The 17,044-nt window shown below is 42.4% G+C and overlaps 1 protein-coding gene across 30 annotated transcripts in view; it reads left to right on the top strand.

Moving 5' to 3' along the window:
• MAGI1 (membrane associated guanylate kinase, WW and PDZ domain containing 1) overlaps positions 1 to 17,044 on the top strand; it is a 335,573-nt gene that overhangs the window by 285,829 nt on the left and 32,700 nt on the right. For all 30 annotated transcript variants that reach the window (XM_039695351.1, XM_039695333.1, XM_039695353.1 and 27 more), the window contains one exon: positions 12,582 to 12,613. In XM_039695351.1, coding sequence (XP_039551285.1) covers positions 12,582 to 12,613 — 32 coding nt within the window. The remainder of the gene's footprint in view (positions 1 to 12,581; positions 12,614 to 17,044) is intronic.

Here is a 17,044-nt window from a genome sequence, read left to right as displayed (position 1 = left end):
CTGTGTTCTGGTTTAATTTTTTTTGTATTTTCTTCTCCTTAGTCTCCTCTGTAGGACCAATCATACTGCTGTTGTTTTCCTCTTTCACCTATATGTGGATAAAACTGGATAAAACTCTAAACCCCCCATACGAGGGGTTCAGAAAGAGTTCAGCCCCCCCAGGGTGCAGAGGGTTGATTGGGCTGACTGGAAAAGCTGCTTTTGCTTAGCAAAATGAAGGAACAGAGGGGACAAAATAATTATTGTCTCTATCAGGCAGGAGAGATAGAAGGTACTTAAATGAAGGAGTTGGCTGAACAACGGTGTGTTGTTTGGCTGTGAGTAATTTAAACTGGAAATGAGAAGGGGGTGCCAAGCCATTAGAGCCTGTAAGTCAGACTGGAGGAGGCATGAAGGCTTTACTGCCTGAAGGTGAAGCTGAGCACGTCTGAAGGGGACAGGACACAGGACACGGTGCCTGCAGCAGCAGAGGAGATGCTTGATAACCCAGCAGGACCATTTGAGAACTCTGCTGAAAATAAACCAGTGCTGCTGCTACAAAATGCAGAATTAAGCATATGTTTTTGTCCCTGCACTGGAAATCATGATTACATACCTTGGTTATTTTAAAGAATTATTGTTAAGGCGGCTGCAAAAGGTACAACTTCATTTTGAATGTTTGTAGCTGAAAAGGTCCTTTTAACCTTGTACCTACCAAGTACATAAAGTACTTTCTAAAAAAAAATTTAAAAGCAAAGAAACAAAGTAATATTATTTGCCACTTGAAATCCATTAGTCATTGAAGCTTTGCCTATGCACTGTAATCAACTGAAATAAGCAATTCTCAAATACCTCTCCATTCTGCACAGACTCTATTCATAACACAAGAAACATTTTGTCACAATAATTTCCCTGCTTCCCAAGGGACTTTAATTCTGGAAGTTGTGCCTGTGTTGGGACAGGTGGGGGGCTGTGTTAGAACAAGTTATTCTACAAAACTACTGTGCTGTATTTTTTGGAATCACTAAGATCTTATATTTGTTTCAGTGAAAACTTTATTTTATGTATTGTGAATTGCCTCTGACTAAAGAGGATTTTTTCCCCCTTTTTGTCCTCTTTTTTTAGGTCAGTCTTCAGGTTAACCAAAATATACGTCTTTAGTTTGTGTTCAGTTCCAAGAATTACTCTGAGCAGTGTTCGTGCAGGTTTGAACAGACAATTTACCTTCAGAGCTGTCACAGTTAGTGCTTAGTTGCATCTTTATTCACTGGAAGGTCAAAAATAGCATAAACCTTAGCCTGATCTACATAATCCCCTGGAAGATGTGTTCCCACTTTGGTCCAGATCAAAGTAAAGGCACGCAGGTGAAATGTCACTCACATGTCATGTGCAATGAAATGGCAAATCAGTGCTATTTCTAATTGCTTTCCTCAGTGCCAAACTCAGATTAAACTGGGAAATGGAAATGCATCTTCTGAAAAAAAATATTAAATATAAAAAATATATATAGGCTAAATATTTTAATAGATATACACAAGAGAAGAAGAATCAATGCAACATCTGCCTGTCTAAATGCCCATCAGTGGCTTCCTGAGTCTTGCCTCCATGTAAAAGTCCATGGTAAATTCCCTATTTATGGTTCAGTGGAATGAAAGGTGCTTGTGTGAAGCAGTGAGGTTGGTGGAAATGGGGAGAGGTCTGTTCCAATAGTCCTCAATAGTTCACTTGGTCTTCATCTCAGTAGGTTTAGGAAGTTCCTTGTGATACATGTAACTATAACCAAAATTTGCAACAGTTGAAGAAAATTACAAATTTATCGAGTTTCCTTAGCGACATGGACCTTCTCTTGCTGGAATTCCCACCTGGAAATGAGGCTTTCTCTTCCTTTCTTTCCTTTCTTTAGCTGGAAGTGGATTGTTGAGTGTTAAGAGCAAAAAAAAAAAAGTGCTGGAATTAGAGCTCCTTTTCATTTGCTATCCCTAATGATGTAAAAGCATGGTATAATTAGAGCTGCAATCAGCTATTCAGTGCAGACTTGAACTCTTTTGAACAAGACACTCACTTGTGTTTACCCTTTAGGCTTGCAGTGAAGAGTGAGTTGAAAGTCATGCCACTTAAGCATGGAGCTGCCAGAAAGTTTCAAACTGTCTTAGCAGCTGCTGAATTAGAGAGAAAGAGAGAGAGAGTCCAAACTGCATTTGGGACAGAAATCACAACCTGGGAGTCATCTGATGGTTACCACAGAGCACGTTTGCCAGTGCCAAAGCTTGTGGAATGGGAGGAAAAGTTCACCATTTCCAGCAGTGTTTTCAGCTCCAGCCCAGGGGGAGCAGAGCTTTATAGTGAGGTCTTTGTGCTGAGTTTTTATCTAGGAGCTCCCTGGAGCCCATCTGGCCGAGCACAGAGCTGCTGCTGCCAGGCATCCTTCATTGCCACAGCCATGGTTGGTTTTCTTGTGGCAGCTCCTTCCCTGGACCCCCAGAACAGGGGCAGATCTAATTCCTTTCTGCCCTCTGGTATGCTCAGTTCACTTCTAAACTATTTTAAAATCCCTTTTCAAGTCACCTCTTTTTCCCTTGTCTTACCTTCTGTCCATCACCACCAGCTCCCGGTGCCTTCTACTCAGGCATCTTCCACCAAACCTGTTTGTTGAATCTTTCAATTTGTCACTCAGTAGTGGTTGTTTTGAGCTGTATGCTGAAAAATACCTGATACTGCAGTACAAATAATACCATCCAGGCTCATAGGCACCCCTCACTGGGATTTATTTAGGATTGATTTAGAACATCAGAATTGCAGTATGCTTGAAGAAATACATGTCCATGTGTAAGGCCAAGATTTATTTTTCAAGTTCATTACTTTGTATTCCAGGTTCATTACTTGGTAATTCCAGAGTTATGGATTTCCTGGTTAAACTTGGAATATCATATGGCATTTAAAAATCTGTCTTCAATTGTTTCCTCTTGTTTATTTTTCTTACTGTTTCTTTTAAAGAGGTTTGCATGGCAAGAAGGCAGTCAGAGAGTGAAGCTGGTTTACAAACTGTGTTTAGAAATGAGATGTTTTAAAAGTCTTGCATTGTGCCTTTTTGCCATTTTCTGAAAACAGATAATCCTAGTAAAAAGGCATTGTTAAAATTTAGGTGCAGGAAGGAGCAGAACTGGGGGAACCTTTAGTTGGGAGTAGCTGAATCTTTTTTTTTTTTCCAAATCACCAAGTCACTCTTTGTTATTCTTTTTTCTCTGTGGACTGGAATTATATTCTAAGACCAAAATAAGCTGTTGAGATTTTAAAGAAAGTTTAATGCAAGTTTGATGTAACATTCACTATTCTCTCACAGCCTTATTTTGATTAGGCACTAGTGTATCAAGGAGCAGAGAGAAAAATCAGTTGAAGTCAGGAAAAGATGAAATAAAGGAAATGTTATAAGTTTAGGTATTTTTAATAAGAAGTTTGAAGTTCATACCCCTCATTAGAATTGCTTATGTGCATGTTTCAATCCAGTGTGTGAGTTAATTTTCCTGCAGCAGCTCGGGAGTGTTAGATACGCCTTTTTGGGACAATGCTGTGTATTGTTATGCAGCACCATACACTGATCTCTGTAATTGGTTTTGTAAAGCAAGCAAGCAGGAACTTGTTTTCTCTTTGTGATAAAAATAAGCCGAACTTAACATTTAAAATCAGGTCGTCTGATAAATAATGTAATATGTTGGGATTACGTGGTGTTTTTTCTCCTTCAAAGTGCTTTACAGGTGTTAATCTTAGTGACACTAGTCGTTCATTTTTGATGATCTGAATTTGTGAGGTTTGGGATGACTTTGCTTATTAAAAACACAAAAGGGGAGGTTTTTGGTGATGCTGGAGTCCATGGCAAAGCTCCCATTAGACTCCAGGAGGCAGCAGGGTTTCACCCAGGTTTTTCACTCCTAGAGATGCTACAGCCACTAAGGGTAATTGTTGGTAGCTTGCTCAGACACAAAATGTTTAATGTATGTTCCTAATGTTCATATAAATAATGCATTTGCAGGAACTAATGAATTAACATTGCCAGGTCCTGCTGGAGTTTTTTAGTACAAAGCATCCACTTGAAACAGTAATTGACAAACAAAATCTCAAACAGCCCACATGTGCAAAAATCCTACCTTAAGCTCCCAAAATTCCAGATATAAAAATACCACATTAAAGTGTTTTTCTCTGTTGTTGTTGGGTTTTTTCCCAATCTTTAGTATTCATATCCAACTGCCTTTCCTAAACCATGGGAGACAAGGAACTCCAAACAAAGCCCACTGTCCTATGAACACTTAATTCCAAAAGAAGCAGCTTTATAATATTACAGTTCTGATCATGGAGACTCAGTATTGCTGGGATATGGACATTTTAATTGCCTGCAGAATTTCCAGCTATTGCTGGTGTGATACATGTGAATTGCTGACACTAATCTGTTAGGCATTTGGGGCCCAAGTGTTTTCCCCTCAGCTACCCTTCATTAACTCCATTTGCACTGATTCTCTCCTAGAAATGAGTAAGCAAACGAAGAGATGCATGTGAAATCTGCTTTTTGGGTCAGCATCAGCTTTGCATGAGCTAGCCTGCATTTTTGTGGCAGCATGGCCTATCTATGCTGTAGTTTTTGTCCCCCAGATATATGTGTCATCTGAGCTCCAGAGTTGCTTGGAAGTGTAAAATAAGATAGAACAGTTGCTGATTCATTATTTGGCATTTTGTTACACATTTTGCATTTATTTCAAGGGTTGATATAATCTTCTAAAATTTTCTGCTATTTCATGAAGCACGCTTTAAGGCCAGGAAGAAACCTGTGCTTTAATTACTAAGGAGATGAACAATTAACATCTTTGGAATAGGGAAATGATGTCAGTTTTGTGTAGTCCTGCTTGCTGACAGCACAATAGTGGTGGTGTGCACGTTACATGCATGGCTGCCTTTCTGTGGCAGGGAATCTGGATCTGCTTTAGCATCAGTAAGAAAATCAAAGCATTTGCTGAATGCTGGAAGAAAAAAACATGGCTGAAATCTCCTCATCAGGATGTTTTATTGCCAGAACCATCCTATCTTGCAGAAAGCTGTAGGTTCTGAGATGAGAATAAAACAGGTTGCTTATCAAATGAAAGATGAGAACTCTGAAACTCTTTCTAAAGGGATTTTTTTCCTCTTTAGCTTGAGGTTTTGAAAGTTCGTGCTTTTTTTTTTTTTGCACCTTATGTTGATTGGCTTTTGTTATTAAATGCTGAAGTGGTGCAAGTGGAGCAACTCAAACCCACACGGTGTTGTTTTATATCAAATGTGATGTGATGTAACACAAGGTGGCACAGCAGAACCTAATGCTGTGCATTAGATAAGGCAGATTTAGCTGGGGATGTACCTCCCACATCTTCATCAGGATTTGCACGGCAGGAAGTGGAGCAGACTTGGAGGTGTGCAGCAAGGAGGGTTTTGTTCCACTCAGCTTTTCCTCCTACCCTTACATACTGCCTGGGTGATATTTTGGTGTGCAAGTAAATAATGAGTTTTTATCAGCCACACTGCAGGTAGGTGCAGTAGCTGCTGCCTTGATTTGGCATTATAATAACCAGCCATAACAGAAGTAATGAGGTGTCAGAAATCCAAGAAAGGTCTCTGTTTATCACTGTAATTAAATACATTTGGAGAGTCATTAAAAGCAATAGCAGGTGGGCAAAACTGAGGAAGAAGGATGACTTTGTAATGGAGTAGTCAATGGTTTTGTTCTGAAATGGATTGCTTTTAAATATCTGTTTGCATGTCTCTAAGTCTCTGCATTCTGAATTTAAATGTTTTTCCCATTCTGCATTGGGATTTTATGTTTATTTATTTTAATGGGTTTTTTTGCCTCAGTCAGATAGATTTATTCTTGCAAGTAATTAGGTTATACCAGCTTTAAGAGTCAGTTAAGCTGTGCCTTTTGTGCCAGAAGATCTGCAGGGCATCATAAGTTGGACTAAAGAATTTGACAGGGCTTGTAGGCCAGAGAGACTTGGTAGAGGAGGCTGAGCTTCAGGGAGGTGACACAGCTGGCTGAGGATGCTAGGACAGGCGAGGAGCACATGAAGGTGAAGTTGGTGGGGATGTGCAGGTAAATAACAATCCTCAGAAGTTTTCTTCCCATCCTTCAAGATTAGTTTCCGAGATGTACAGGTTACATCCTTGAAAGTATATCAAGTCACTGATCTATTTTAATAGAAAACTGTTTTCAGACTTAATAAAGCGATGTTTTGTGAAAGCATCCATAAAACCATTGTTCTCTAGTAGAGATTTTTAGTGTGCCATGTGTATGTGCACTCCCTGGTCTGAATCTGCCTGAGCATTCTGTAAATGCTAGCTTATTATTAAGAGATGTTATATATTAATAGCAGCATCCAACTAATGCCAAGAGCCTCTGTACAGGCTGCTTTCCTGTACAGAAAAGGTGTGAAACATGAGAATCTGCCATAAGCCACCCGGTTTGAGCACATGGATTTACACCTTGTGGCAGTGCTGTGATAAGTCTGAAGACAAACACTCTGACCGAGCAGGATAAATACAGATGTGACTGTAGCAAAATATGATTTCTCCTCACCAGTGTCCTCTGTCCTGAGCTTGGAGTGGCAGTGGGGCTGGCCTGGAGGTGCTTTGGCAGCTCCATGGTCACGGCAGCTGGGGAGAGGAGTCATGGGACTGGGCACATTCAAAACTGCAGCATGTCCCAAAAATTGTGTGAAGGTTTCCAGAAATAAAGCTTGTGATGGATTTTGTGGGAAAGTTAAGGAAAAGGAAAGTTACCCTCATAGATAGCCACACATGTGTGCTTATGTATATGAAAAATAGACACATAATACTGTGTGTACACAGCCCCTTATCTGTGTAAGAAGAATGTGGGGGTCTGTAATTACTTTCCAATTCTAGTGTTTAGCCTCTGAAATTTGTGAGATTTCAGAAATTTAATGTCTATGTATATATTTGTTTAAATATCAGCAAAGGTTTTCATCTAAGCATATGACTCTGACAGCTTGAGCTTTATGATAAGCACTTTATTTAATGAGCTTCAAAATAAAAATACAAGAACTGCTGACATGCTTTCAACCATAGGCTAGATGGGTAATTGTCACACTAATTCTCAAGCTCTTTATTACCTTACTGTCTTGGAATTATCTTATATATATATATTACTGCATAGTTAAATTTATATTTTCATAGTAATTAAATAGCATTTTATTAGCCTGTATCTTTTTTTATTGCTTCTAAAATCAATTCTCATTTGAGATGCTGAAAATATGACTGAGACTTTAATGGTGGGGAATTGTTCAACATCCCAACCAAAAATGAGTATTTGAGGCTAATAAAATTTAGCATCTTTAGAGCATCTAGAACTGAAATTCTTCTTAATGGCAATAATGTTCTATGCCTCATTATGCTTTTTGTCAGTGACAGTGGGTTAATAATGCCCGAGATGATCTTTTCAAAACATTGCTTTCTTGGCATTAGCATTGAACATTAGCATTAGAAATGTAGCATTTTTCACTGCATTTGGTAGTTACCAAACTTGATTTATGGCAGGGCTATATTACTGCAGTGTAGATTATTCTCTTGCTTAAAGCTTATATTGCATAGCTAATTTTTTTTTGCTAGTGCAGTGTCACTCTTGTTATGCAAATCACAATGATGAGCAGAAAAGTTTGGCAGGGACAGGTAGGGGATTTCTTCTTGCATTTTTCTTTCTTCTCCTTATGCTTGCACAGACTTGCCTGTCTTGCTGCTGATTGTTCTGATCTGGAAAAGATGAACTTCCATCTACTCTTTTAAATAGTATTTGTCCTTTATTAGAAATTCTTTGGCAATGGATCATAGGGAACCAAGGGCATTGCTTTGTCACCACCAACCTCCTGTCCCCTGCCCCCCCAGCAGCACTAATGGCCATTAGCGTTAATTATTTAAAGTTCCTTGTTTTGCACACAGATCAATGTTCAATGCCAGGTATATGGTTGTGCACCCCCTGACTCCAGTACTTTACCTAAACCTCATCTTTCAAAGTGTCTGTTTTCTTTGATACAGCCTTTGGTTTTTATTCAGCACGGTGTAAGTGCTATTTAGAAAGCTTGAAGGTTTTATTTTTTTTTCCAGGCAGGAACATTTTCTCTGTAAATGTTAACCTTGGGACACAGTCCGAAATCTTTATTTTCTTCTGTTTTCCTTCCTCTCCAATTAATTTTCAGCACTGGTGCATTCTGGGCTAAAGATGACATAAGGGCAAAACCTCATGGGTGACCTTTCCTCTTAGACTCACCTATAGCTTGTTTTGCTCTTGGATGTAGATGGTCCACAATGACCATCCAAGGTGTTGAATGAGTTAAGGGACTCTTGAGAAGTGAAGATCTAGAAACAGCTGTTCTTCTCTTTCATGTGCAAAACCACCCCAAAAATGAAAACCTTGAGCAGTCTGCACTGTAAGCCATACATAAGATGATATTCAGGCCTCCAGACTGGCTCTTAGCAATTCCAGGAACCTTTGTCGTCTGGATGGGTTGTACAAACTACTGGATTGTTCCAACTTCAGCTGAAATCCCATTGAAATATACAATTTGTGTGTGTATGTGTGGTGAAAAGTGAAGTGCTCATAGCAGCTGGCCTCCATGTGTCCAAGCTGTTGGGATGGGCTGACTGCATGACTCCTGTAGTGCCTAGAGATAGGCCTTCCTTAGCATTCAACTTTAGATAATTTTGACCTACTATCTCTAAAACACGTGGCTGTGGAACAGGGCATGTTGTGTGTGGTGTCCATTTGGGTAATTTTGGGGCATTTGTGGCCTTCTGAGCACTCAACAGAAGCAGGCCCAGGCTGTGGTGTGGGTTTGTGGTCACACATTGCATTCTGTGTATGCCCAGCAAAGCAGTTTGCCATGTTTTGTGGTCTTCCCATGTTACTTAGGTTGTATAAAGACAAAGGAGTTGAAGAAAAAAATGTTCCTTTAAAAATTGCATGTTAGAAACAACAACACTTGAGGTCCAGTTTTGTCCTGTGTGTTCTTCCAGGAGCTCATCATAAATAGGGTTAGGAACCTTACAGCTTCCCAAAAGTTTTACCACTCAAGACTGCACAGTTAACACAAATAATACGAAATTATGGGTTTAATTCATGGGTCACATCACTCACAGCATAACACAGTGTCATGCAACAGAAGTACAGCTCCTCATGGGTAATGGAATTAAGGGTGCTGAAGTCATGCTACAAAACTTGCTTAATGATTTGCAGTTTTTTCCCCTATGTTACAAAATGTAGTTGAGCAGATGGATGCAGCCAGCTGTACACAGAGCTTTAGGGAGTACTGGGGAGAAAAGAGAGAGGGTTTTGTTAAGATAAATGTAATAATCTCTGTGATAATTAGTTTAATTTAGATCCCTGCATCTGACTCATTTTTGACTAACCTTGTATGAAGTCTTTCTTGCTTTGCTCATGGGTCTGTGAATTTAGTTTGATTACAATCCCTTTTTTTGTTCTTGTGGATTGCTCACTGATCACTGATATTTTTCATTAAGCAGTTGCTTTATTACATTGTTATTTAGAGGGAACTAATTTGTGTTTTCTAATTAATTTAATTCTAGGCACATTTAGTAAGTAGCTACAATGAGCCCATTCAAGGGGTTTTATGTCATATTGACATTGTTTACCAGATGTGCTCATTTGTTTTAAAACATTGTTAACTCTGTGGTGACAACAGCCCTGTGTGATTGCTTGACTCTTCCATCTTCTCTAATCTGTGTCTCCAAAATCAGAAGATGCATTCCAAATACTAGTGAGAGATGCCTATAGGTATCAAATCACATGGAAATTATATTGCAATTTCAGTATAAACTATTACTATTCTGGCTTCTCCTAGCCAGGAACGTGAAGCCCTTTATAGAACCACCAAAAAGCTGGAAAATGCCAAAAATATGCAGATGGGGTGTTCAGCCTATGCTTGGCCCCATTTACCTCTGAAAAAAATTGCAGTGAGGTTTCAGGAGAGAACGGGGCAGCCAACAGGATGAGCTTCCAAACAAGGCATGGCATGGGCAGTGATGGAATTCCATGTTAATGCAATCCTAAGGCCAAATTCACAGGCTTGGGAAATGTTTTCACCAGAAGCTTTTTGGAAAAGCTCAGCATTTCCTTCCTATGGGAGCTTGCAGGATATGGGGGTTATTCAAGCACTTCATGTTCATCTCTGTTAAATATTGTATCCATTCCATCATCTGAGTGTGAAAGCTCCCCATTACACCTATCATTTGCTCATTTGGCCTGCTGTGCCAGGAACTGGAGTTCTAAAATGAGACCCTAATTGGATGGATAAATAATATTTTCACAGGAAAATGTACAGGCAGGTTATTCCCCTGAAGATAAGCTTGTCCCATGAAAAGCTACCAACATTTGTTAACGTGTTCTGCAGTCACTTATTTTGGTAAGAAGTAAATTATTGCTTGTTGTGCAGCAAAGTCTGGCACAGAGCAGTGACACTGTAAGATTCATTGGCCTCTGAAGGACCCACCAAACAATAGCCTTGATGTGTTTTCCTTTATTTTTCAACTGGTTTCCATCTCTTTGGGGTTGGAACAGCCAACATTAATGACAAATTTTGAAGGAAAGGTTTGTTCAGTAGTTCATACTTCCTAAATTTTAACATTTAATGCTGGTGATGCAATAGACTGAATTCTGATAAAATTTGACCCAGCAGCTCACCTGCATTTCCACTTTATTTTTTAGAGGGAACATTTAAAAGTTGTTGTTAAATCTTTTCTGTCTCATGCTGGTCTGTTAAGGGTGTGTGTGCATGGGGATGTGTTCTATGTATTGATTTAATAGGAAAGATCATCTCTTAGAAAGGGAGAGTGAACGTGTGTGCATGCATGTGGAATGAGGGAGAGAGAGAAGAGAATCTCTGTCTGTGTGTTTATCTCTGTGATAAATGATGCCTGTTAAAAATGCGATTTGCCACGAAGGTTATGAAGTGTTTTCCTCTTTAAGGGTATTATACAAACACAGTCCCCATCAGCAGAAATGAAGCTGCACTCTCGATTGTTTAGTTCAAACAGTTTGATGTTTCATTGTCCCTCAGTCAATCAGTGCCTGGAGGGATATCAGCTATTGGCTGGGAATGCATCAGAGTGACATGTAGAGCAGAGATATTCCTCAAAAGCTTGAAAATATTTCACTTAAAATACTCCTTACAGTATGCATCCCAGTCTGAGAGTAGCAGCAAAGTGAGCTCTGATTATCATTTTTAATTGTGGATCTTCCCTATTCAGTGCTAGCATCTCCCAAATTACCTTAAAATAAACATCTTCCTAGACAGATTTATAATTCTCTCGTACTGCTTGTTTTATTCTCTGTGTAAAAGTTATATGAGGGCATGGGGTTTAGAATCAACAAAATGCATAAAGTAGAAAACGTAATGCGGCATAAATGCCACACAAATCACATCCTAAAGACAAAAGCAGATTTCAGACATCTGAATTACTGAGCACTTAATGTGGAGTGTAATCTGTGATTTGGTTTATGTTTGTTTCTGGAGTGTCGCACAGAGAAAAAAAAATATGGGGGGTTTCCTCTCTCTTCCAACACCAGGGGGAAAAGGGAGGTCTTGACCCCAAGAAAGAGCTTTTCCTGCATTTAGGTAAATCCCCAGACAAGTGTCTCCTTTGCTGCTGGCAACTAGGCTCTATGCACAAGTAGCTGATTGAAATATCACTTGAGTTCTCTTGCTCATCACAGACTGAGTAAGAGGCTGCTTCAAAATGCAAAATTATCCTTGATAAAACCTTCCCTGGTGCCCTCCCGGTGTTTGTTCCTTTACATCACCTGCAATCTGTGTAAACCCTGCTCCTCCAAGCTCCCTAGCATCCCCCCCAGGGGTCAGGGCACTGGCAGTGCTGTTCTCAAGCCACAGCTCTCTGAAATTGTACCTAACAGATAAAATCTCAAAGATTTCCACTTAGGATGGACAGGAAGGAAAACCTGTGTTTTTTCAGTAACATTCATAATTGTAGGGAGAAAAGCTTATTCTTCCTCACGCTTTTGTTTTCCTTTGCCCAGCCCACACCTCTCGGCTCATACCCGATGCACATCTTCCCTTCAAAAAAAAAAAAATCAATTTCTAGAGAAATACTTTTTAAAAAATCAACCTGTTTCCCCTGCGCCGCTGCGATTGGTCCGATGAAAACCGCCGAGCCGATCGCGTCAAGAGGAAAGAGCCCTGGCTTAATTGTGAGCTAAACCTCCTGTAATCCAGGGGAGCATTTGAGATTCTGCCCAGGCAGGCGCTGGGTTTGGGCAGCCGCTGAGGGCTGTGGGTTTCTCTCGCAGCCTCCCAGCTCTGCAGCACAAGGCAGCATAGCTGATGCAGAGAGAGCTCTCCCCCCGCTGCCTCTTCCCTGGCTCTCTCGCTCTGCCTCTCGCCGGGCTTTGATTCGATATGAACAGACTGCTAACTCCGCTGCCAGAGCGAGAGCTGACATAACTCTGCAGATGGCTACCTTCGGATGATACACCTAGGGATTTTTTTCTTTAAGTAACGCTTAATGCTAATGTGTATTTTTCCCTTGTTGCCATTTTTCAGGACTGCCGGTCCCAAAGAAGAGCCCAAAGTCGGTAAGCACTTTTCAGCTACTATTTCTGTCTGTTTGTCTGCTTTCAAGGAGAAAAGCATGGGTTTGCCTTGTTTGCTTTCTGGGTCTCGATTGTTTTAAGTTGTCTTTCTGTTGCAACCATGATTACCTTGCACGGCTCCTGCTGCACGGGGAAATGAGAGGGGGATGCAGTATGGAAGGGGGACTTGTTTGCAAATAAAGCCTCAGGTTTACAAATCTGCTTCCCTGACAGATGAGCTTCTCTATCATTTAACTTACCAAAAAAAAAAAAGGCAAAAAAAAAAGCGCTATTGTTTCCTTTTGGAAAGATGGGAGGCTCCACCTTCTTGCTAGATACCAATTCCTGTCGGGTGCTCATAGGCACCAACCTTTTCCATTAACTCAATGAGTTTTCTTGGGAACCTTTGGCTGAATTATTAACAGAATGGGAAAGCATGCACCTTGTCAGGAGAGACAAAGCATGAACGGAGCATGGTTACAGTTCCCAGGGAATACAGCCAGCTGTCCGAGTGCTCCAGATGCTCTGGAGGCATTTCCATACTGAGCAGGATTGTCCTGCAGGTGTAAGATTCCTCAAATTTTAGAAAAGCAGCAACAGAACAATATTTTCTTGTCCCTCCAAATGTGTTTCCATGTAAAGCTGTTACCTGGAAACATCTTAGCATCTCAGCTAGCAGCACAGAAGCTGTGATCTCCAGTATCGTTAAAGCACCATGAATGATATTGAGGAAGAAATTAATGTGCTATTTGTATGCAACAAAAAACAATGTTTTATTTTTAAAGGGAATGAAATACCTAAAGCCTGAAAGTTTGCAGTTATCTGTTGAGAGTGGGGGAGAGACAAATTTCTCTGCCAGGAGCTTTGGGGAAGCAAAGCAAGTGGGGTATTTGCCGTGCTGTAAGATGGTGTGAAACTTCACCAACAGTCCCTGGTGGTGCCAAAACCTGCAGCTGGGCACAGCCCACCTCACTGCAAACCTGGGCAAGAGGTTTAGGAGGCGGCTGGGCAGAAAGCTCTTGCTTTTAATACGAGCTCTCTGCTCATCCAAAAAGAAAGCCCTGAAATAATTAATGTGATTCTGATGGCTCAGGGCAGCGCTGATTAAAGTCATGTGAGCCCAGGCCTCTACCATTGTCAGCTCACATTAATGTAGGGAGGCAGGAGCGCGGGGTGCGCTCCGCGGATCGCAGCGCCGTCAGCCCTGCCCGCTCGCTGCTGTCACACGCGGGGGCTGCTTCAGCCCTGGCTGAGCCAGAAGCCACTGTGTAAAACACAGACGTGTCTGGCACGTTTCTGCTCCCTGCCTCCACTTTCTCCCCCGGTCAGAGCAGGATTGGCTGCACGCGATCTGGGCTATGACTTCTGTCATTAGACCAGCCCTAATCCATCAGCCTCGCTCTTCCCGAAGCGTGGATGCTCCCACTTTGCCACACGCACAGCGGGATCCTGCTGTGCCACGCACCTCTCTGGCTGACAGATATGCACAGTGAAAATCTGAGCAGCATGTAAATCCGTGGCAGGATAATCCAGCCGTGGTGAACAAAGAGGCTGCTTACAAACAGGTGTAGCTGTGCAACAGCAGATTTCCCTCTACTGTTTGTTCTGGAGAACCTGTCAGCCTGGGGAAAGCTGACATTCCTTTGCGTGCCTCTCCCAAGCCTTTTCAGGGTTCCTTCAGTGAATTTTCCTACAGTCCTAGGTGGTGCTGTTTCCTCTAAAGTGCAGGATTCCCAAAAAGCAGAGCCTCCTGTTCCCCTGGCTGCACAGGGGGTCATCACCAGTGCAGTTAGCAGTGGTGTTGTACTCACTGAAGCATCGTGCAGCAGCTTCAGAGAACAGCTGCTCCTCGGAGGGCAGAGCCGACAGGGCAGAGCCCCTGCAGCTGCTGCTTCCTCCCCAGGCATCACTGACATTTGGGGAGTGAGCGTGGAAACCTGGGGCAAAGTGACTCGGAGCATCTCCAGGTGGATTTACACCAGCCCCAGAGCTCATGTGGCCAAGGCAACAGTCACAGGCAGGGAAGAAGTGGGGTCTAACACGGTCCTTGGTTTGTTGAAGGGCTGCTGCTCCACTGCAGGGAGCAGAGAGTCCAGCCTGACCTTTCTGACCATGAGGATTCCCACTCATGACAGGCAGAAGCCAGTCCTGCCCTGCTGGCACGGTCTGGGATCCCCTGTCTGAACTGTGCCCGTGTGTTTCCCGGGCATCCCTCAATCCCAAGGACTCCCAGTTTGCTGCTGCACTGGCAGTGATGGGGTGAACACAGAGCTGCCACCAGAGCCGTGTGCCAGGGGCTGTCTCCAGCACAGCACAGCTGTGGGGCTTGGGGGGACGTGCTGCCCATTGCCCCCGTGCCCTTTGCTCAACATCCCCCTTTTCCAGCACTCCTTGTACAATAAACAAGCTGCAGTTAGAGGACAGCACACATTGAGCTGGGAGCAGTTGGCTTTGATCTTAGCTTGTGCTTGTTTTTTCTGCTGCATCAGGGAAGTCACGACTCAGGTGTCCATCTTCTGCTTTGCTCAGGAGATGAACCCTCTCTCATTCCCCCATATCCTTTCCCAAAGCCCAAACACATTCCCCACTTGCAGCCAGTGGCTGCTTTTCCTTAAACAAATCCCATTTTCTGTTCTCAGCCCCCAGTCCTGCATTTCCCAAAGGCCAGCTTCAGGCTGCTGGTACCTCCTGGCTGTGGTGAGGTGTTAAAGCTGGGAGAGGTTTGTTGGTGCTGGGGCTGTGATACAGCCTGGGAAGTTTTCTTGCCTTCAGCTCAGTTTTGCTGGGCTGTATTTGTCAGTCTGTGTGTATTTTCTGACAAACTTTGCTGTTCTCAGATTTTAAGGAAAGTTTTTCAACCTTGGTGAAAGAGCTAAATTAGTAAAAAACTCCTTTCCAGCCATACATGGGACTGGACATGTCCAAGTTCTTTATTCCCTTTCCCCTCACCAAGGACATGCTCCCAGCAGCTCTCTGCTGCTCCTTTTTTTTTAAATTTCCCACTGATGATTTTTTTAGATGAAAATAGATGACATTTTGTATTGAACATCTGGAGATATACATTCTAAGCATGAAAAGTCTCTAATATAGCATTTTCCTCTGCAATTATCCTGGTATAACATGGATGAAAACAAACTTTTTTTTCCTTTTTTTTTTTCCTTGTTGCTTGCATCAAAATACTCCACAAGGGGGCAAAAATTCCCACTTCCAGCTCAGTTTGCTGTCACTGAGGACCAGGACCAGCTTCTCCAAAAAGCTCTACAACACAAAACCTGCAGCTAGATCATCAGAAGAATGGATCACTGCAGGGGGGATGAAATGCTAAGCTCTTCCAAAAATCTGATGGGTTTTTTTTGGATTTAAATAAGTGCATTGTCAGCATAGCTGACTTGTGACCAAAAATGCAATTCCTATGCACAGCTAGTCCTGGACAAGATATTTACCACATTTTTCGGTGAATAAGCAGCACCAGGGGCTCTGCCAATGTCCTGATTTTGCCAGGAAGAGAAACTGATTCCACAGTGAGTCTATAAAAGAGTATGTATAACCCTCTTCTTTCACAGCCAGGGGCTTGGGTAGGGCATGAGAAGTTCCAGCTTCCCATGTATTTATTTTGCCATGGCTGTAAGACAGAATCAGTATTTTATCCCATTCAGCACCAGGGGCTCTGCCAATGTCCTGATTTTGCCAGGAAGAGAAATTGTTTCACAGTGAGTCTGTACAAGAGTATGTACAACCCTCTTCATTCAGAGCCAGAGGCTTGGGTAGGGATGAGAAGCTCCAGCTTCCCATGTATTTATTTTGTCATGGCTGTAAGACAGAGTCAGTATTTTATCCCATCACCTGTATTTAAGTGTGCAGTCTGCCTAAATGGACTCGAGGTAATCCCATAGCCTTGATTTCTAGCCCCTTTTGGTAAAGGTTCTTCTGGTGAGCCACTGATGCTTGTCAGCAGCTCTGGAGAAGATCAGCCAAGAACCAGGGCTGCTCAGGTACTTCAGTGTCCCATGCTCTTCCTAGCTCCTGGCAGAAGTCAGTACAGTTCAGCTGACACTGAAAACCACGATCAGCACCCCAGGGTGAGCTCAGAACCTCCTGCTCTGCCACCAGCCAGACCCTGAGCTCCTCTGCTGCTTTCCTGAGCAGAAAGGAGCTGGGTGTGAGCTGAGCAAGCTGGACAGTAAGATTCAGACCCAGGAGGATTCTCCTGAAGCTGGGCACAAGGCGGGAGATGGACAAGCCATCCTTTCATTGGCATTTGGTCAACTCATCCCTCTTGGGAAAGCTCTGCTGTTTGTTTACCAAGACACAAACCTCACCTGAGCAGTGCCCATGGCAGGGACCAGGGTGGGCAGACCCCTGCAATTCCTCATGGCTGTGACGTGCTGAAGCTGCTGCACCATCTACAAAGAAGTTTGGCCCCAAACCTTTTTG

The sequence above is a fragment of the Passer montanus genome, unplaced genomic scaffold (assembly GCF_014805655.1).
Source record: "Passer montanus isolate IOZ18808 unplaced genomic scaffold, ASM1480565v1 scaffold9, whole genome shotgun sequence".
NCBI lineage: Eukaryota > Metazoa > Chordata > Aves > Passeriformes > Passeridae > Passer > Passer montanus.
Note: the sequence above shows the minus strand (reverse complement) of the source record. Positions and strands in the feature narration are given on the sequence as shown.